The 20,297-nt window shown below is 49.5% G+C and overlaps 1 protein-coding gene across 2 annotated transcripts; it reads right to left on the bottom strand.

Moving 5' to 3' along the window:
• Positions 1 to 2,440: 2,440 nt before the first annotated feature.
• LOC122674892 (leptin) lies at positions 2,441 to 19,090 on the bottom strand. Of its 2 annotated transcripts, none has more exons than XM_043873504.1 (3): positions 18,741 to 19,090; positions 6,940 to 7,111; positions 2,441 to 5,163 (listed from the first exon to the last, which is right to left on the bottom strand). In XM_043873504.1, the coding sequence occupies exons 2-3, from the start codon at positions 7,081 to 7,083 to the stop codon at positions 4,807 to 4,809; spliced, it is 501 nt and encodes a 166-aa protein (XP_043729439.1). In that variant the 5' UTR covers positions 7,084 to 7,111; positions 18,741 to 19,090; the 3' UTR covers positions 2,441 to 4,806. The 2 variants fall into 2 exon arrangements, with proteins under 2 accessions (XP_043729439.1, XP_043729438.1); XM_043873503.1 differs by having other exon boundaries at positions 2,441 to 5,166; positions 18,741 to 19,056.
• Between the last annotated feature and the right edge of the window lie 1,207 nt (positions 19,091 to 20,297).

Here is a 20,297-nt window from a genome sequence, read left to right as displayed (position 1 = left end):
GAATCCACTCCATTCGCTCCGCAGTTGTCTTACTTTGAGTTCTTCCAAAAGCAGCGCCGGAGCTCTTGGTGCAGGAGGTGTATTTAATGTATTTTGGAGGCAAGAGGGAGGCAGGAGGGACTGAGATGTGGAAGGGGAAAAGGTATTGAGAGTGCTTTATTGATGTGACTGGTGTGAGCGCCAGCGCCTCAATCCAGGTAGAAGGTGGTTCAGAACTGCTTCTGCGGACCGTAGGAGGCTGGCCCCCGCGCCCACTGATTGAGGCTTGCTTCTCTGAGGTCTTCACTCTCACTTTCAGGCTGACCTGTGTGAGCTGAGAAGGCTGACTAAGGCTTCAGTGTGGAGTGAGGCAGGGAGGGCTATGCAAGGCTCAGCTGCACGGCACAGCTGCATTGAACTCAGAAGTGGGCTGAGGGCATCCACTGTGTCCGTTACTGCAGTCCTCATTCCTTTTTCTGCCCTGACTCATTAATACTAATGACAGCAACATAATTTGTTGAGTGCTCTTTGTGGAGCAGTCACTGGGGTAATAGCTTCACTCAATCTTCTAAAAATCTATGCAGACAGTGTTATTATGCTCCCATTGTACAGATGATTAACTGAGGCTGAGGCTAAGAGAGGTTAGGGCTTCCCAGGTAGCACTAGTGGTAAAGAACCCACCTGGCAGCGCAGGAGACATAAAAGATGTGGGTTCAATCCCTGGGTCAGGAAGATCCCCTGGAGGAGGGCATGGCAACCCACTTCAATATTCTTGCCTGGAGAACCCCATGGACAGAGGAGCCTGGCGGGCTACAGTTCATAGAATCACAGAGTCGGACACAACTGAAGTGACTAGTGTGTTTGCAAGAGAGGTTAAGTAGATTGCCAAAGGGTTAAGCACCCCACTGGTGAACTTAACCCAGATGGATTTGTGTGGTCAGATGTCACTAGACTGTTAAAAGCCTAAATTTAGGAATAAATTGCTCTAAATTCCTTTTGGAAAAATAGGGTGTGATTTTTTTGGTTGTGTGCACAGAAAGTTTCTGGGTTGGGGTCTTCAGAAGGCCCTCCTGGGCTGCTCGCAGGTTTTTCTCACTAGACTCAGCCAAAGTCTTGCCTTTGGAGGTTGAACACGGCCACCAGTCACTGCTCCCAGACTCTGCCAGCTGTTTGGCAGATATGAGCTGCTGCCTCAGGGGAGCACGAGAGAATGCCTGAGGAGGGAGAATGTTCTGGAACAGCTCTAAGAACAGGCCTTTCTTCTCTGACCCTGGGAGTCACTTTACAGAGGAAGGAGTGTCATCCCCAGGCCTCTGCCCGGAGACCCCTGCTACTGCGGGCTGGCTTCCCCAGCTGCTGGCTGGAGGTGGGCAGACTTCTCAGGCTGCCCCTCAGGCAGGAGGGGAGGTGGGGTGGGTCATGGCATAGCACCTTCCAGGTCCCTGAGGAAAGTGTTGTAAGAGATGGACTGAGGTCTGGACTTAGCAACACGGGCCAAAAATTTTCTTTTTTGTTTAAGTTGGTTTGCCTTAGGGTTTCTGTCATTCCTAGCTAAAGGACTCTTGTCTAGTCTGCCAGGAGAGGCCAGACACTTCCCCAAGCTGCCAAGTGGTCCACTTAGGCTGCTCCAGCCACATCTGACTGCCCCACTTCTGTAGCCTCCCTGCCATCAGGAGCTTTGCTCCCCACTCTCCTCCCTGATCCAAGCTAGTGGAGGTGGGTTTGCACGAGTGTGTTCCCTGGGCCTGGATCACTGACATTTAAAGCCTGCTGCTAACCCACTCCAGTATTCTTGCCTGGAGAATCCCAGGGACAGAGGAGCCTGGTTGGCTGCCATCTATGGGGTCACACAGAGTTGGACACGACTGAAGCGACTTAGCAGCAGCAGCTAATTGTGATGTGAAGAGAAGATTCACTTAAATCTGTTTTAAGGCAGACACTCTGCTAGGTCATTATCTCATTAAACTCTCCAGAGAAATCAGCAATTTTTGGAGGAGGAATTTTTCACCTGTAGAAGTGACTGCCTTTGATGGGCCAGCCCCTGGGTCCTCCTCGGGGCTTGAGTTTTGAAACTCTCAAGTCCAAACTGCACCACAGAGGTGAGTGTCTGTGCTCTATGTCCTGGACAAGACAAGTCTGGTCTTTTCCAGTCTGTGTACCTGGCCTGTTACTGGGCCACATGTTTTTATGTATGGTTTTGTTGCAGTTGCTCTTTTCTCAGTTTTTGTTTCTGGAATAGTGGAGAGCTTGGTTTTTCTCAAGGCTGATCTGTATAGCCTCTGGTGCAGCAAGTGCTCTGGGCTTTGGGAGAATCCTTTAGCCTGAATAACTGGTGGCCGGCTATGGCCAAACCCGGGCAGAGCTGATCCCAGGGATGGACTGGAGCCAGCCAGGCGGTGCCCTGTCACACACAGGCAGCCCTTCTGGAGCCCCTCCACAGCGGATGACCAAAAACAAGGACCAAGGGGCAAAGGTCATTTATTTGGACTTTTTGGAACAAAAAAAAAATTGTTTTAAGTTACAGAAAAACACAATCGTTTACATTTTGGAAGTTTCGCACTCTGGGAACGAGCCCTAGTGCCATGCCAGGTTTTGTGAGCAAAAGGCTTAAAACATCCCGGCCTGAATGGACTGTGATCATCGGGACATGTCTTCTCGAGCAGATCTGACTCTGCCCATCACATGAGTCTCGTTCTAGAACTTTCACCCTTATATGTTTCAGTAGCAAACGTCTTTGCCCCTGAAGTCTGCTTCAGCATAACCCTTCCCTCCCATCTTTCCTTTCTCTGCCTTTCTTTGTAACTAGCTGCTCACCCTATCACCTCCCCTCGGTGTCTCAGACCGAAGCTTCAAACAAAACAGCCTCCTCCCCCCAGGCAATTCACTTCCCTCACCGCCTGCAAAACTCTCTTCCAGCAAACACTCCTCTCTCCCTGCCCTACTGTGTTCACGTCTCCAGAGACTACCACCTGGCTCAAGGGACACTCTGGAGGTCAGAGGGCCCGGATTCTAGTCTTGGTCCTGCCCTCTGCCTGCTGTTATGGTCTTAGGTATTTTCTTCTTATTAAATTCTTAGCTATCCCGCTTCAAAGGGATGTGGCATCACAGTAATAGATGCTGACGTGCCCTGAAAAGTAAAAATGCTACCTAGTGCAAGCACAGTTAGCCTGTGGGCCCCTGGGCACTGCCCTCCACAGCTCAGCATTTCCCACCTGCTGAGGACTGCACTGTCTCAGCTGCTCCGTTGCCATGGTGAAACGGCAGCCTTTGCACGCTGGTGAGTGGGATTCTACAATCTGAAATGCAAGGTCCCTGAGGGCAGGGCTTGCATTTTAATATTTATTTGGTGAGCTTCTCAGCCCATAGCACCAGTTGGGGGGCTGAGCACAAGTAGGTGCTCAGTCTTAAAATTGGTTGCTTAGATTCCAATTTCCTTGGACTGATCCACCTCCTGTTGTGTGATGGCTGCATCACAATGGCAGGATGGTGGGAAACCCAAGCCTCCTCCTTTGTTCTACTGCAGATGACCACTAGTGAGAAGGAGGATCCTGGGGGCTGGTCCTGGGGTCTTGGGCCGCAACTGACCCATTGCTGACCCAGGTCTAGGGACCATCCCCTGAAGCCCATAGACTTCCTGAAGACTTCCCTCTCCCACTGGAATAAAAATCCTTCCCAAATGGATGGGAAACATGGCCTTGCTTTGGGTGAGCATGCAAATCCCAAAGAAGGTCACTACCATGTTATCAACACAATGTGGGGTCAACCCAGACCATTCACACCGAGGACCCCTGCTCTGGGGATCACCATCTCCGATGTGGGGCCCTCACTTCCTGATGAGCAAGACCACTCTCTAACAGTCAGAGAAGGCCAGAGCTCACCACTACCCTGACGGTCTTCAGCTTCAGTGCCCCCACCACTCCATCCATGGATGGTTGGAAACCCCCACATCCCCCCGAAGGAGTCATCTCCTCTTCATGAAAACCACAAAGATGAGAAGATGACCTCACCCCATCCAAAGAGTCCATCACACAAATGTTCTTCAGAAAACACATTCTAGATCTTCCCCCCTCCCATCAACACATTTCTCACCTCCACGTATACCCAGCTATATATTACACTTGACAAAACTCATCTTCTCTTTTTTAAAATAACTTGGTCCTTCGAGATCCGTTCAGAGCAATGCCATTGCAAACACTGTAATTTAAAGTCAGTCACAGTAGAAGCAAAGCCAGTCCCCAGAGAACAAACTCGCGAGCCCTCAAGTCACTCAAAATGGGTTTGCCTTGGCAAGGCCTGTCGATGGGCACCCCAGTAGCATCCCTTACCCCAGCTGACCCCAAAGAGCCTGGAAAAGCTGGTGTTTTGTTTCAAATCCATCCAGAATAAAATGCATAATAAATAAATAGATGCTTCCATCATGTGTTGTGTGGGAACATCCAGCTGTATGTGCCCGTAGCCTTCATGATGCTCCCTGGATTCTCAGAGGGAATCTTGCTTGATGGTCCAAAGGCTCTGAAATCACCCCAGGTCATGCTGAAGCATGCAGTGAGAGGGAGCTGGAACAGGGAGGAAGACTGCTGTGAAAATCCCAGCTCCAGTCTATTGTTTGCTGGATGGGCCCCTCTTCCCGGTGGGCATGGAACCTGTATTTATATCTTTGGTTTCCTGCCTTGCAGTTTTCTGCCTCTGGAAGAGCAGCTGAGAGGAGCGAGAGAGAAATGGCCCGCTGGCCTGCATAAAGGATGCCCACACAGGCTCTCTTCTCCTGCAGACAGCCAGAAGCTCAGGTTTCTTCCCTGGACTTTGGGAAGAGAGCCTTTCAAGGCTTCAGCACCCAGGGCTGAGGTCCAGCTGCCTCAACATGTCCTGTAGAGACCCCTGCAGCCGGCTCAGGGCCACCACCTCGGTGGAGTAAAGGGAGGCTTCCAGGACGACGCCCAGGCTCTCCAAGCTCTCCAGGGCCCTGACCTGCGGCAAGGGGCAGCTTTTGGAGGCGGCCAGCAGGTGGAGAAGGTCCCGGAGGTTCTCCAGGTCATTAGATATTTGGATCACATTTCTGGAAGGCAGACTGGCGAGGATCTGTTGGTAGATCGCCAATGTCTGGTCCATCTTGGACAAACTCAGGAGAGGGTGGAGCCCAGGGATGAAGTCCAAACCAGTGACCCTCTGTTTGGAGGAGACGGACTGCTATGCAGGAGGAAGGGGAGAGTAAGAGCTCAGTGGGCGAGAGGGCAGCTCATCAGAACCCCCCACTCCGCCCTTCCCTCGAGTGTGGAGGTGCCTCCTTCCCCCCTTCCACACCATCCTCCCTGGGCCCTTATTTCTTGTGCCCATGTGGTCGCCATGCTTCCAAGCTGGTCTCCTGGGCTCCTGTCTTTCTGCCCTTCCCAAACCACCCTGCCCTTTGCTTCCAGACCAGCCTTTGAAGGTTGTTCCCTTTTCCAGATGACTCTGCTATAGAACCAGCCATGACTCCCTGTTTCTTACTTGAGTTTCTTCCCCAGGCATTGAGGTCTTCCATACATGCCCTGTCCCCAACTCTTCCACCCCAAGCAGACTCCTCCCTCTCAGTCAGGTTCTCCAGGAAGTCTCACTCCCTAAGGGATTCAGGCCATTACCCCAGCGATGCCCCCCCCCCCCCCTCAAGTAACCCTGGTTACCAGGAGGGGCTCTCCCCTCCCCCGCCACCCACAGCAATCAATCCCGGCACCACACAGGTTGGGGCTCCCTGGGTCTAATGTGTCCAGCTTGCTGAATGACTGTTTTGAAAGCAAGGAACTTAAGGGCTTTTCCCTAGGAAATGCAGACGTTGTCTATTTCTGATCTGTCCCCTTCTGGACACCTAACTGCTCCCTGGCTGCCCAAGGCCACTGTTAGAAATATAGAGTGGTCAGATGTGGAAGTCTCCAGATTGCTCCATGCAGGTTAACAAGTTGACTTTTAAGGTGGGAAGCTATCAAAAGTCATGACTGAAAACCTTGGAAGAGGGCACGCACAGTTCTGGTTCTGCAAGGGTATGCAGGGAGGGTCACTTGCTTTATCTAATTTAGTCTCATGAAGACCTTATGAAGACTATTAAGATAGTGCTGTTGTCTAGATGACTATCTTAATAGTCTTCACAAGGTCTTATGGGTTTCCCTGGTGGCTCAGATGGTAAAGAATCCGCCTGCAATGCAGGAAACTCAGGTTCAATCCCTGGGTTGGGAAGATCTCGTTGGGAGAAGGAAATGACAAGCCACTCCAGTATTCTTGCCTGAAGAATTTCATGGACAGAGGAGCCTGGTAGACTACAGTTCATGGAGTCTCAAAGAGTTGGACATGACTGAGCAACTAACACTTTCCCACTTTCATTTTCTAGATGAGGAAACTGGGATTTAAAGACCTTGAGGAACCTGACTAGCTTAAGACTTTACAGAGAATAGAAGGGTGAGAACTCACACTTCATCTCCCTCATTCTAAATACAGACCTCATCTGTGGTTGCAGGTCTGAGCTTGTGGACCTCAGAAAAAAATGCCCCAAGAGACATTGATAACTGTTTGCAAAAACACAGAGGGTTGTATCTGAAGAGGGCTTGATGGGCAGGGCTGGCAGTAATGAGGAGAAGCTTCGCAGGGTCAGAGCTCAGCTACCAGCCAGGAAGAATGCTTAACGACTAAAACATTCTAGAAATGAGATGGAGGCCCAGAGGGAGAGCTGCTGGGGTTCTGGCCACCTGCCAAGGGGACACCGGGACCTTTGTGACTCCCTCTAGGCCTGGGCACTAGGATTCCAGTCTGGGAGGGAGGAGAGTGAGAAGGTGAGAGGCAAGGGAAGTGGAAGAGGAGAGGAGCTGTCTTTATGCTAGGGGGGCGTCCAGGCTGCTGGGGCCCCTGTGCAAGGCTGCACAGCCTCCTCCGCCAACCTCTGGGGTCCCCCACGGGACGGCCACGGTTCTACCTCGTCTCCCAGTCCCTCCCTACCGTGTGTGAGATGTCATTGATCCTGGTGACAATCGTCTTGATGAGGGTTTTGGTGTCATCCTGGACCTTGCGGATGGGCACAGCCTCCATGTAGGACAGATAGGGCCAAAGCCACAGGAATTGGTACAGGGGTCCACAGCGCATTTTCCTTCCCGGGATGGGCTTCTGGGGCCTGAAAACAGAAGAACCACACGTGGTACATCGCTGGATCTCCGAGAACACCCATGTGCTCTGTTACCACCTGCATTCACGTCTTTGGATGCGGATAACAACGAGGTTTGCTGTCTGCCGTAGCTATCATCTCCTCAAAGACAATTCATTATCTAGAAATAACAGTAATGAAATGCATTCCCTTGGGGAGAGGTGTGGCGAATCAAGAAAACCACAGCGAGGTGTGCTGTAGACCACACAGCAGTGAGCCAGGGCATGAGAGGATGGACGGCAGGCTTTTAAGGTCTGGTTTCAATCCAGCCATTTAATAGCTGCAGGACTTCAGGCATATCCCATAACCGCTAAAAACTCCCCCTGTATCCCTTGCAATGTACCTATCTCCGGGCTTTTATGAGGATCAAATTAGATAATGTGCGTCAAAGAGCTTTAAAGGAGTTGTGAGAGGTTCTCTATTACTACACTATTATTAAAGATTATGTGACTGTCCTCTTCATTACTCTCTCACAGCAGCGTGCTGATACCTCTGTGATGGCATTTACCACTGGCTTTATTACTTCCTTTCTCTCCCATTGGGAGCCTGACTCTGACAGACACTTACAGAAGGTCTGATAATGTCAGATGCAGTGCTGGGCACCAAGGATGCCACAGTGAACAACGGATGTTTTTTACTCTCAAAGTGTTTCCAGTTTAATAGGGGAGAGAGTAAACAGGCCATAACAATACAGGAGGAAAGAGCTCTGCAAGTATGGCTGAAACCAACACAATATTGTAAAGCAATTATCCTTCAATTAAAAATAAATTTTATGTATATATATATATATATATATATATATATATATATATATATATATATATTTAAGAAAGAGCTCGGCAAGAAGGGCAAGATATTGCGGGATTACAAAGCGGGCTCCCTGGAAAGAGGCATCTCCTGAGCTGGGCATTGAAGTCCAAGCAGGTGTCTGGAAGAGTATAAAGTGGTTGCCATAAGTGGCCAAGAGAGCAGCTGGTGCAAAGACCTGAAGGCCAGAGAGAGCACATACACTCAGCCCACCGTGTTCGCTCAGGATGTCTGAAACTTCCAAAGTCATGGAAATGTGAACTCTAACATTCATAATATGCGGATCCTTGATTAAGCTGTGAAGTTTTAATGAGATACATGAGGCAAAAGGTAATCAAGTTAAATGCCTGCAAGCCTGTGGCCAATGATCCATGCTAAGTATGTGTGGATGAGCCTGAAAGAATGATCATGGGTCAGCAAGTATTAACATGAAGGTTTGGAGATGGCAGAGAAGTTCATCTCTGCTTTTTGTGTTCTGCTTCGTCTGGGTCTTGATTAAAAACAGGTAACGCATTTTCTGCCCATAGGTGGCAATATTAGTATAATTCATATTCTGACACTATAATAGAAGTAAGCAGTCTTGGGAATTCTCTGGTGATACAGTGGTTAGAACTTGTGGTGATTTCACCATGGTGGCCCAGGTTCAATCCCTGGTTGGGGAACTAATATCCCACAAGCAAGAAAAGAAAATAAATAAGCTGTTGGAACTTTCTTGGTGGTACAGTGGATGAGAATCTACCAGCCAATGCAGGAGACACAGGTTGGATCCCTGGTCTGGGAAGATTCCGCATGCAGTAGAGCAGCTAAGCCCATGAGCCACAACTACTAAGCCCTCACTCTAGAGCCCTCGAGTCACAACTGCTGAGCCCATGTGCTGCAACTACTAAAGCTCATGCATCTAGAGCCTGTGCCCTGAAACAAGAGAAGCCACAGCAGTGAGAAGCCCGAGCACTGCAACGAAGTCGCCCTGGCTCTCCGCAACTAGAGAAAGCTCACACACAGCAACGAAGATCTAGCACAACCAAAACTAAATCATTAATTCATAAAAAGAAAGGAGCAGTCTATTTCTATATTATAATGCTTGATCAAAAGTATGGTTTTTTTTTTTTTAAATCTGAATTTTATCCAAGGGGAAACGTGAAACCCAAGAAAACATGCTAACTTGTCCAAAGTCAAACAAGTAAGCTGCAAAGCTAGGATTCACAGCCAAAGGTGCCACAGCCAGAAAAGCTGGAACACTTTCTGCCCCACCCCACCAGTTTCTCCAGGCTTTAAGGGAAGCCTGGAGAAAAGCCCAAATTATAAGCCACCCCAATGTCTGACCCAGGGCAGTTCCTGGGACCATGGCACTCGGGAACAAACACCCTGCTCTATTCTAGGATGAAGCTAAGAGATTGTACCCCCATACCTATTTCATGTATGAAAAATATAAGTAATTCGAGAGAGGGTACTTCAAATGGTTTTGTGCTTGTTTTGGCTCCTAAAAATTCAACACTACCTCTATTAACTCCTTATTCTCTGAGTAAACATTTCCACCAAATGCTTGAGGAATGGAAATAAATACTGCTAAGCCCTCAGCACAAGTCCATGAAGCCCTAGCAAAAGTGGAAGCCAGTGGTTAGACACCAAAACTTCATCACTGGGCTCCGCCCTTATTTACCGAGTATCTCTGGGCAAGATTTAATTCCCTAAAGCATCAGTTTCCATCAGTGAAATGGAACAAATAACATCACTTGGCTCAAAGGGTAACTGAAAAGCACCTGTAAAGTCCCTGCCTGCTGTGTGTACATGTGTGTGTAAGGGTGTAGGTGGGGGATGGAGGTGGGGGACAGGGGAAAAATGTCAGCTTTTTTTTGAATTGTGTAATTACTTGGCAGAACTTGAAATGCTTGGGCAACACTACCTGTAGGCAGCCCTTAATCTAGCATTTGGCCCCTTGCCTTCCTTGGGCATCTCAAGAGGGTGCCTGGTATTTCGGGGTCCTCCCCCTGAGGCACAAGATTGGGTGGTAACCTTTTCTAGGATTTATGTATTAATGACACCCTCCTTCCCAAGAGAATTTATTACCAGATTAACTCTGATCATAGTCACTCGCATGTCATGGCCACCTTGTAATACCTGAGTAGAAAAACAGTTTTACTAGCCCCCTCGATCACCATGGATAATATGCTTCAGTGGGCACTGAAAATAAATCACAGTTCCTTGAGATGTGGATTTGAGAAGCTGCTGCTGAGTAAGCCTGCCTAAGAGGAGAGACCAGGGTTAGGGGAGCTCCCTGGGGTCGCGGCAGAGAGAACACGTTAACAGGCCCATCTGAGATCAAAGTGATGAAGAGACCCCCGATCCACCCACACACACAACATGAAACCACTTGCTCACATGTATAACACATCATACTCAAGTGTGCACACACACACATCAACACATCTAACCCTTTTAATTAAAATAATTTTTTTTTTTTTTTTTGCTGCACTTTGAGGCATGTGGGATCTTAGTTCCCTGACAAGGGATCAAACCCTAGTCCCTTGCATTGGAAGCATGGAGTCTTGACCACTGGATCACCAGGGAAGTCCTATCTACACATCTAACCCTTTTGCTAGAGACTGATGATTCGGCTCCAGGGTCTATTCCCTTCTTCCCAATTAACAGAACATCCAAGTTTAGATAGAGAGGTGGCCATTCAGAATAAATACTTTATTTCCCAGGTGGTGTGGCCATGCAGCTCTGTCTGGCCAACTGAATACAAGCAGAAGTACGATGTGGCAGTTCTCGCGCTGTGTGCCTTTGCTCTCCCTTTTCTGCCCCCTCCTCCATCCTGATGCCTGAATTACGGATTCGGTAGTCTGTGCTCCTGGGCTTCCTAGGTGGCACTAGTGGTAAAGAGCCTGCCTGCCAATGCTGGAGATGTGAGAGATGAGGGTTCAATCCCTGGGTCAGGAAGATCTCCTGGAAGAGGGCATCGCGCCCCATGCAGTATTCTTGCCTGGAGGATCCCATGGACAGAGGAGCCTGGCGGGCTACAGTCCATGGGGTTGCAAAGAGTCAGACACAACTGAAGCGACTTAGCACGCATGCACAACCTGCGTTCTTGTGCCTCTCGGATCATGAGGATGACCGCCTCACTGTGTGAATGGTGACACAGGCAGCTGGAGGTGGCCACGTCCCTGAGCACTTCCTGGAGCTGAGATGAAACACTGGCGTGGACCACCTATCTCTGGACGTGTGCTGAGTGTGTGAGAGACATCACCTCTGTGTTGGTGAAGCCACTGTTCTTTTGGATCTCTGCTAAACATGGCCAAACTTAATACTAATTAATTTATTCACCTGGACACAGACATCAGACTTGATCAGACGTCAAGTCTTTTTTGGTTCACTCCAGCGTCACTACCAGGGTGGGGCCTGGCTGTGGCCTGAGATTTTCAGTTCTTGGGGAGTGTCTGGTAAGAGCAGGACAGCAATTACACCTTCCCTGAGCACAGTGCTGGACACATAATAGTTTTGCTGTTGTTGTTCAGTCATTGAGTTGTGTCCGACACTTTGAGCCCCCTTGGACTGCAGCAGGCCAGGCTTCCCATCCCTCATTATCTCCCAGAGTTTGCTCAAATTCATGTCCATTGAATCAGTGTTGCCATCCAACCATCTCATCCTCTGTCTCCTCCTTCTCCTTTTGCCTTCAGTCTTTCCCAGCATCAGTCTTTTCCAATGAGTTGATTCTTTTCATCGTGTGGCCAAATTATTGGAGCTTCAGCTTCAACATCGGTCTTTTCAATAAATAGTCAAGGTTGATTTCCTTTAGGATTGACTGGTTTGATCTCCCTGCTGTCCAAGGGACTCTAAAGAGTCTTCTCCAGGACCATAGTTCAAAAGCATCAGTTCTTCAGTGCTGTCTTCTTTAAGGCCCAGCTCTCAATCCATACATGACTACTGGAAGCATAATAGTTACTCAGCATCTATTTGATGGTTGACATCTAACATGTATGGATGGCCCACTGTGGGCCAGAGGCAGAGATGAAAGAGACATGCAACCACAGGAAAGTGGGATCAGGAGTGGGGATGGTTGGGGTTGAACTGGTGGTTTTCCTAGGAAGTCCAGGTAGTACACCACAGTATTCAGCATTGTCAACTACTTACGTATATTATTTGTTAAAAGTAAAGAACAAAACTGTTATGCTCTTCAACAACAGGTTTCAGAACTTACCTAATTAACTATCAATACCATGCAAGGAAGAATGTTTAAAGAAATAAAATGCCTTGGATAACTCACGGGAGGGAGTCATGAGTAAAACTATGAGCTCTACAGCTCAGCAGAGCTAGGTTTCAGTTGGAGCATAGGGCCTTGGGAAATTTTGCTGATCTCTTGGAGATTCAGTTTGCTTAGCTGTAAAATGGGGATGAAACAAATCATAATTCCCACCTGTGACTGTTACGTGATGGGAAACGCTTGCTCTGTGCCTGGCACACGGTCAATCCCAATACATGTTAGCCGTTGTCACTGTTATTTCCAGTGAGGAGATGGAGGAAGCATCTTGGAGGAGGTGGCATTTAATAAGGGCCCTGAGAATGTGGGGGCTTCCCTGGTGGCTCAGATGGTAAAGAATCTGCCTGCAATGCAGGAGACCTGCGTTTAATCCCTGCATCGGGAAGATCCCCTAAAGAAGGGAATGGCAACCACTCCAGTATTCTTGCCTGGAGAATTCCATGGAGAAAGGAGCCTGGCAAGCTACAGTCCATGGGTCACAAAGAGCCAGACACAACTGAGCGACTAACATACACTGAGAATGGAGGAGTGGGATTGTGTCTGTAAGGTGGAAGAGCGGAGACACCCCAGCAGAGGGCTCAGAAAATGGTGGCTCCCAGCTGGCATGGGAGGTGTGATGGGAGGGGTGGAGCTGTGAGTGCCAGCCAGGGAGGCCAGGCTTATTTCTGTGGAAGTGAGGTGCTGTGATCACTTCCAGGCTTAGGCTTGCAGCCCAGGTGACAAGAAGGGGGCAGCTGGAAACTGGGAAAGGCACGAGGAGAGGTTTGATGAACAAGCGTTCATGCTGATTCACTAGTATTGGTGGGACCTCAGATGGGCCTGTCCAGCTGACAGCTGGAACTGGGGGGGTGGGTCTCAGTTCAGGAAAAAAAAAGGGGAGGGGGTACTTCAGACACAGACCCAGGAGCTCTGGCTGGAGCTACTGACGAGAGTGAGTAGAGAGTGGAGGTGGGAGGAGTCATGAGGGGAAAAGGCAGGTGTCGGCCTTCAGCCTGGGCTGCAAAGCCTTTTCCCTCTAGAAGTTTTAAACATTTAAGGAGCTGTCATTTTCTCAGAAGAACTGCTGAAATGTTGAGCCTGGAGAGGAAGGGGTCACTACTGGGAGAGGGTAGGGGGTGGCTGGACTGTGTGTGCAGCTCATGAAGGGGGAGGCTTGCTCTCCACCCTGAGGTTTCCCCTCCACTCCGCTGGCTCCCCCACCACCCACTCTGTTCTGTGCATCCTCTAGACGCCCTGCCAGCTAACCTGTGCTGCAGACTGCCTTTCTTCTCCTTGAATTAAGACCTGACCATGCCCCATCAGGTATACCAGCATCCCCTGCCAAGGAGGCACTGGGGAAGAAAAGAGAAAAACTAGTGAATGAGTTCTACCCACTAACCCCAGCAGAGCACTGGAAAATGAAATGTAATCACAGAAAAAGTCTTGAGGCTAATGGAAGAGGCTCGTGTAACCTTGCCCTCAACCCCCCTATGACCCCTACTCTGACTTCACCTGGGTCCTGGATACTGGCCCCCCTCTGTTCATCTGGGGTTGACTGCAGGCCTTGTTTCCCCACTTGGCATTTCCCTGAAGCACCCCCTTCTCCACAGACAAGCTTGCCTCCTGGTTCCTCAAGAAGCTGGTGGCCCCCAGACATAAGCTCCCTCACCTTCCCTCTTGTCCTGGGGGACGCAGCAGACCAAGTAGGGACCTCCATGTCAAGGCAGGAGGTGTTTCTCTAGATCAAACACATACACACACACACACACACACACATGAAGTTTAGCTGGGCCCAGGGCAGGCCTGCCCCAGGTTCCAGCAGTGGAGAGAGTGGTGGGGGAGATAGGGAAAGCTCCAGGTCACAAACATTTGCTGGCAAAGGCCACTAGCTTTGAGCTATGCAAACTCCTCTGCCTTCTCCCTGTAGAAGGTACCAGAGGTAAGCAAGGGGCCCGGAACAGCTTTCTCTCTTCCTTCTTCTCCAGCCAGTAGGTTTTTATACCCCTCTCTCCAGTAATCTCTCTTGAGAGTCCCTTGGACTGCAAAGAGATCAAACCAGTCAATCCTAAAGGAAATCAACCCTGAATATTCATTGGAAGGACTGATGCTGAAGCTGAAGCTCCAATACTTTGGCCACCTGATGTGAAGAGCTGACTCACTGGAAAAGACCTCGATGCTGGGAAAGATAAGGATAGAGGATGAGATGGTTGGAGGGCATCACTGACTCAATGGACGTGAGTTTGAGCAAGCTCTGGGAGATGGTGAAGGACAGGGAAGCCTGGTGTGCTGCGGTCCACGGGGTCACAAAGAGTCAGATACAACTGAGCAACTGAACAACAACTCCAGTGATCTTTGGTTTGTTAGTGAAAATTAAATTCAGGTAATGTGGTATTTGACAGAGGATGATATGGTTGGATGGCATCGCCAACTCAATGGACATGAGTTTGGGTAAACTCTGGGAGTTGGTGATAGACAGGGAGGCCTGGCATGCTGCGGTTCATGGGGTCGCAAACAGTTGGACATGACTGAGCGACTGAACTGAACTGAACTGAATGTGGTATTTACTATTCATTTTAAGGAAAAAGCTCTGGGCAGTCTATGCCCTCTCTCTCCTTGTAGAAATCTTGCCTGTTGGTTCCCTTGAATTCTTCCCTCTCAGCCTTCCTTCATTCCTTTCTCCCTAACTCTAAGTAGGAAGGGACTTGGGGATGGAGAAAGGACAAGGGATGAAGGAGACAGAGAAGTTTGGGTCCTCTGAGTTCTTCAGAATCCAGTGGAACAGACAGAAGCTTAAACAACTCATTTTAATACAATCTGGTGAAAGTTATAAGGGAAGGAACCTGGAGCTGGGGGAGCACAGGGAAAAGGGCTGACTCTGGGCAGCCGAGATAGCTTTGCCTGAGACCTGAAGGACAGGAGTTCCCCAGGGGGAGGGAAGCAAGCAGGGCATTCCAGGCCAAGGGGACAGTGTGGAGCTGGGATACATGGGTGGGTTTGAGAGAATTCAATATGGTAGAAGAGTAGTGTATATGAGGCTGGAGAGCTAGAAGGTCCTGGGCTTGATTCTATGGGTGGTCGGGACCTTCTGGGGGATCTGCCCTGTGCAGGACACACACACACACACACACACACACACACACGAATCCTGGAGGCGATGTTTGCGTGAACAATAGTGGGCAAGAGAAGCAGAATACTCTTTTCTCTTCCCTTTCCTCCTCCACGTCCTGACTGGGTCAGTTAACATCTCTCCCAGGAATTTAAAGTATGCTCTGAGGAGTCCCGTTTGCTTCTGATGAAGACTCAGCAACTCAAGTGTAGCCATGGCTGACATCACATGCATGGAGTAGTTAAGAGAGACCAGGGTCCATCTACCCACCTGGGGGAGTGGGGGCATGTGGATTATGGTCAATGCTTGTGCTTTTTCTTGACCTTCTTTCTGGTTCCTGTCCTTGTTGGTTCTAGGCTCGCCCTGTCCTTAGCCTTAAGAGTGAGATACTCTTTCACATATACTGCTCACTTGAGTGGTTTTCAACTTTCTGAATATATATTTTTTCATCCAGGAGACATATAGATACACATCTGTAAGAAAAACAAGTGTCAGGAAATGAAATTCATCTTCACTATGGGTGACGCACACTGGAGAGTCTCCATTCTGGTTTTAAATGCTGGTTGCAATATACAGTTGAAAACACAGAGTTAGCATGAGTGATTTTCTCTTATTTGCAAGTAGGAGCCTGGTTGAGAAATTAGGTTAACATACTTAATTGGTAGCCAGAATGTGGGTGCAAGGGTTATAGTTTTTCTGTTCATCAGAAACTACCCTTAGATTCAATCTCATCAGAAACAACAAATAGGTTTCAATTCCTGTGTCAACTCGGATCAGTTTTTAGTGGTTTCTTGGAGTGCTGAGTGGAGAGGAATCTGAAGCTCCCTCCAGTATGAGAGGGACAAGGTGCCGTGATCAATTATTGATGTCTGCTGGGTCCAGGAGTGGTGGATATGTCACTTGTTCAGCATCTCCCCCAAGGCCTTGGCACAGAGTAGGTCCTCACTGAATATTTGTGGAATGAATGAATGAAATATTTCCCATCTCTGGTTTTCATTATCTAATGAAGCTAACCTACCTCTAGATGGTTAGGCTGCTCCCATTTTAAAGTCTATCTAGAATTCAGTTTTGCTCAGCAGGAATTCCTAAGAAGCGTTCTTAATGAAGACAGAATATGCTGCAGAATCCTGATCTCCTTTTCATGGCTTCCTGCACCGCACAGGTGTCCTCTAACATCACTTGGGCCCCTATTCCCTTCAGCTTCCTGAATTCTGTTCCATCTTAACTATTGTCCCAGATACTCCCTGGCTTGATCCCACTCAGCCTGGCTGCTCCTATTGCGCTCTCGGCCTCCTGCCCTTCCCAGAGGTCTCTGCTCTGCCCAGCCTGTCTTCTCTGGGGCTTCTCTACTTCTTCCTTAGCACACCCAGTCTGGAGTACCCCAGAATACAAACTCAGTGTGTGCACAGATGGGAATGAAATCTTCTGTGGGATGGATGAGCTATCGGCATCGACACCGATCATTCCAGAGAGCTGAGGAATGGAGCAGGAAAGACTGTAAAATGCCGTTTGCTGAGAAGCAAGGCACATCTGTTGTCACACATGAAGTGCAAAGGATTCCGTGGGTCCAGGAGGCAGGTGTGTTGTTTTTAAGCTGAAACATCCTCTCTTTCTACTTCTCTGAGACAACTGGGTGGACAAAGAAGAATTCCAAGGCTCTCGCTGGCAGGCCAGGAGGGAGTTGTCACCGCTGGACTCCTGCTGCTGGTGGGTACAGGGCCTACTGACTGACTGACTGACTGCAGGAGAAATTGGCTCGGTTTTCCTTTCAATTACATGCATGCGGTTGAAGGATACACACACCATGAGGATTCCCCATCCCTGGAGCCCTAATCTCTCTCTGACTCCCAGTGACCACCACCACCACGTCCCCCTAAGTGGCATCTAGGCCAGAGCGGGGACAAAGACCCAGGTTCTCCCAAGCGGTCACCTCCACACCCTGCACAGGCCACTCAGATGCGAGAGGCATCCGCCTGCGGCTAATGGGCAGGAATTCATTGCAATCTCCTTGGCTCTGTCCTTGGCACTTGGAGCCATTTCCTGGAATGGAGGGGGAGGAAAATATTTCCCCCAAATACCAAGAAGAGTTATTTTGGGCATAAGATGTACAAAATGTGAGAGGGATGCTCCTTTGGCCAACATGGAAACGTTCCCCTCTGCCCAAAGTCCTCAACTGCTTGAAAAGGAAAGAACCGAGTCACACCCACTGCTTTTCTCATGCCTTCTCCCCCTGCCTACATGAGAGAAAAGATCAGCAAGACCTTCCTGCTCAGGAGGGCATTAGAGTGGGAGCGAGTATGGTTCTGCACACTGTCCTGGTGGGAAGAGACTGGATACCCTCTGTCCCACCTGGTCCTAGCTGCCCACTGCACTGCTTCCTTAGGCTCTACAGAGCAAACACCAGAGCCTGACAGAGGACAGCCTGGGGAGTCTTTGAGCTCTTGCACCCGGGGTGGTGCCTTCCAGTCCCTGCCCTCTGCCTCGCTTCCCCTGCAGACTATCTTCCCATCCCCTCCAAGGCTGCTATTCTCAAATGACAACCAGGCCACCATCAAGTGTCACTTGGATCAAAAACTGTATTTAAGAATTCACTTTTCCAAAGTGCCACATCTTTAAGCTATAGAAACTGGAGTGTGAAGGCAAACCCATCCACCATGAAATTGAAACCAAGCCAGGAGAGATGGCAGGCCTGGTAGGTGTCACCCGGGGGCCCACCTGCCCATAGTGTGCATTTATCAGTTTTGGCTACAGAAATGGTTACAGTGGGAAAAGTTTAACAGGTCTTTCCCAGGATCCCCTGTTTGGTCGCCCCAAAGGAACCCTATTTTATCCACAGTGTAAAAGGCAATTCTCATGACTTTGAGGCCAGATGCAGTGAGATCTTTCATAATTTCTTTGGGAGATTCAGGTTCTCCCAGTTTTTCTGCTCACCCCTACTTCCTCATCTCCATCCTATAGCCTGGGTTTTATACAGTCCTTCGCATTCACAAGTCAGGAACCCTGCTGGGAAATGGTGCCTGAATTCTCACCCGCAGAACAAGACTCCTTGTACACCCTCAGAACTCACACTCCTCAGAAACTCAACGCACGTCCCCTGCACATGGGGGCGGGGTATCCCGATCTTTGGGGGTGTGCTCAAGGCCATTTCTAAAGCATGTCAAAGGCAGGGCTGGAGGCTCTGGCAGTCTCCTGGGGCCCAGGCTGGCTCCTGGAGCGCTGATTGCTGCCCCGAGGGCAGGCACAGCCCAGCCGCAAAGCTAGCGTTCCCCGGCTCCCAGCTGCCTTCCCACCAGTTAGAACTCTGGTGCAAAGTTACCCCAATCCAGAACCAAGCCGTCCGCCCTGCCCTTCGCCCGCCTCAGTTTCCCCAGGGTCCCGGGTGGGCTGGGCTGGGTGGCCTGCCAAGAAATACCGGCGGAGAAGGAGAAAGAAGAGCGCCGGGCACTTACCTCGCCGCTGCTGGGCGCCGCGATTCCTCGATCCCTCCGGGGCTCCATGCCTGCCCGCCCCTCTTATAGCCGCCGAAGCTCAACTTGCGCAACTGCCCTGCAGGCCGGGGCGCACCCGCAGCGCCAGCTCCCGCCCTGCGGGGCGGCGGGGCAGCGTCGGGCCGGGCGGCCGCGTGTCAGGGCCTCCAGGGAGGGTCTCGGATGCTCCAGGAGCCCCACGCCCACCCTCCGGTATCGCCTGAAAAGTTGGGGGCGTCTGGGGAGGTGTGAGAAATCCTCGAGGTGGCCCCAGGATCTGCCCCTCGGGCCTCGGGGAACGGCCGCCTGGGACAGGGTAGCGGTGAGGGGTTCCTCTGAGCCGGCTGGGGGCGGTGGCGCCCCGACAGTGAGGCCGGAGCAGCCAGCTCCGCTGGGCGGCGGGACCCGACGGCTCTGGGCGCCCGGGGAAACCCGGGGTTGGCGAGAGCGACCGGGCGTGCTCCTGGCCTGGAAAATCACACCTGCCTTGATGATGGTGTGGAGGGGATGAGGAAAGTCGGGCTCACGCAGGTCCTGGAGGCACCGGTCGTATTGCATCGGAGACTTCCTATCGGGAACGTGCTCCCCCAAAATTTGTGTGCTCCGCCAAGTCCCACAGGGGTCCGTTTTGTTCACATCTGTATCCCACATTGATAGCCTGGTGCCTTGCGCGAAGAATTTCATTTTTAAGATATATTTTTAAATGAAAATGGCAAATTTAGGCTTAATGTACTATTTTTGCATATTTGCATCATTAATTTTTTTGGCTAAAATATTCTAAAGCAAATTACAAACATCATGGCGTTTCATCCTTAAATACTTCAGTGTTTATCTCTGAAAAATAAGGAAGCATTTCTTTCTCTATCAGAAGACCATTACCACACAAGAGTAATTCTTTAACATCATGAGCTAGTCTGCATTTGAATTTTACCCAATATCTTTTAAAATATATTTTATAATTACTTTGTTTGTTTGAGTCTGGTTGTTTTGCTTTTAATAATTATCTATTGAAGAAAGGAAGGATATTGTACTATATGTTTGTAAAATCAGAAATTGTTAGCATTGACCATGATTTATAATTACATGGCCACTAAAAAGGTGGGACAACAACTAAATGTTCAGCATAGGACATTAGTAAGTTATTGAAAATCACATAGCAGCAATATGCACACATTAAAAATTATGTTGTAAAATAATATTTAATGCTGTAGGAAAATAACTTTATTTTGTGAGCTGGAAAGAATCAGGTTATAAAATGGTATGTGTTTTCTGATCACACACATGCCAATCAATACACACACTCTCACACCAAAATATACATTATCACTACTGGGAGTAGGATCAGGAATCTTTAAGCTCTTCTTTGTGCTTTTTTGCTTTTCATAAAAGCATCTACAGGGGACTTCCCTGGTGGTCCAGTGGCTAAGACTCCCTGCTTCCAAATGCAGGGGCCCCAGTTTCAATACCTGGCCAGAGAACTGAACTGGGTCCCACATGCCGGAGCTAAGAGTTCTCATGCTGTAACTAAACATCCTGCAT

The sequence above is a fragment of the Cervus elaphus genome, chromosome 18 (genome assembly GCF_910594005.1).
Source record: "Cervus elaphus chromosome 18, mCerEla1.1, whole genome shotgun sequence".
Classification (NCBI taxonomy): Eukaryota; Metazoa; Chordata; class Mammalia; order Artiodactyla; family Cervidae; genus Cervus; species Cervus elaphus.
This window is presented reverse-complemented; position numbering and strand designations above follow the sequence as displayed.

What these genes read in the sequence shown, in the direction of transcription:
- LOC122674892 (XM_043873503.1), bottom strand. Translation starts at nt 7,083, where the DNA reads ATGCGCTGTGGACCCCTGTACCAATTCCTGTGGCTTTGGCCCTATCTG. An exon ending in TCAATGACATCTCACACACG is followed by an intron (nt 5,167 to 6,939) that starts GTAGGGAGGGAC and finishes CCTCCTGCATAG; the next exon opens with CAGTCCGTCTCCTCCAAACA.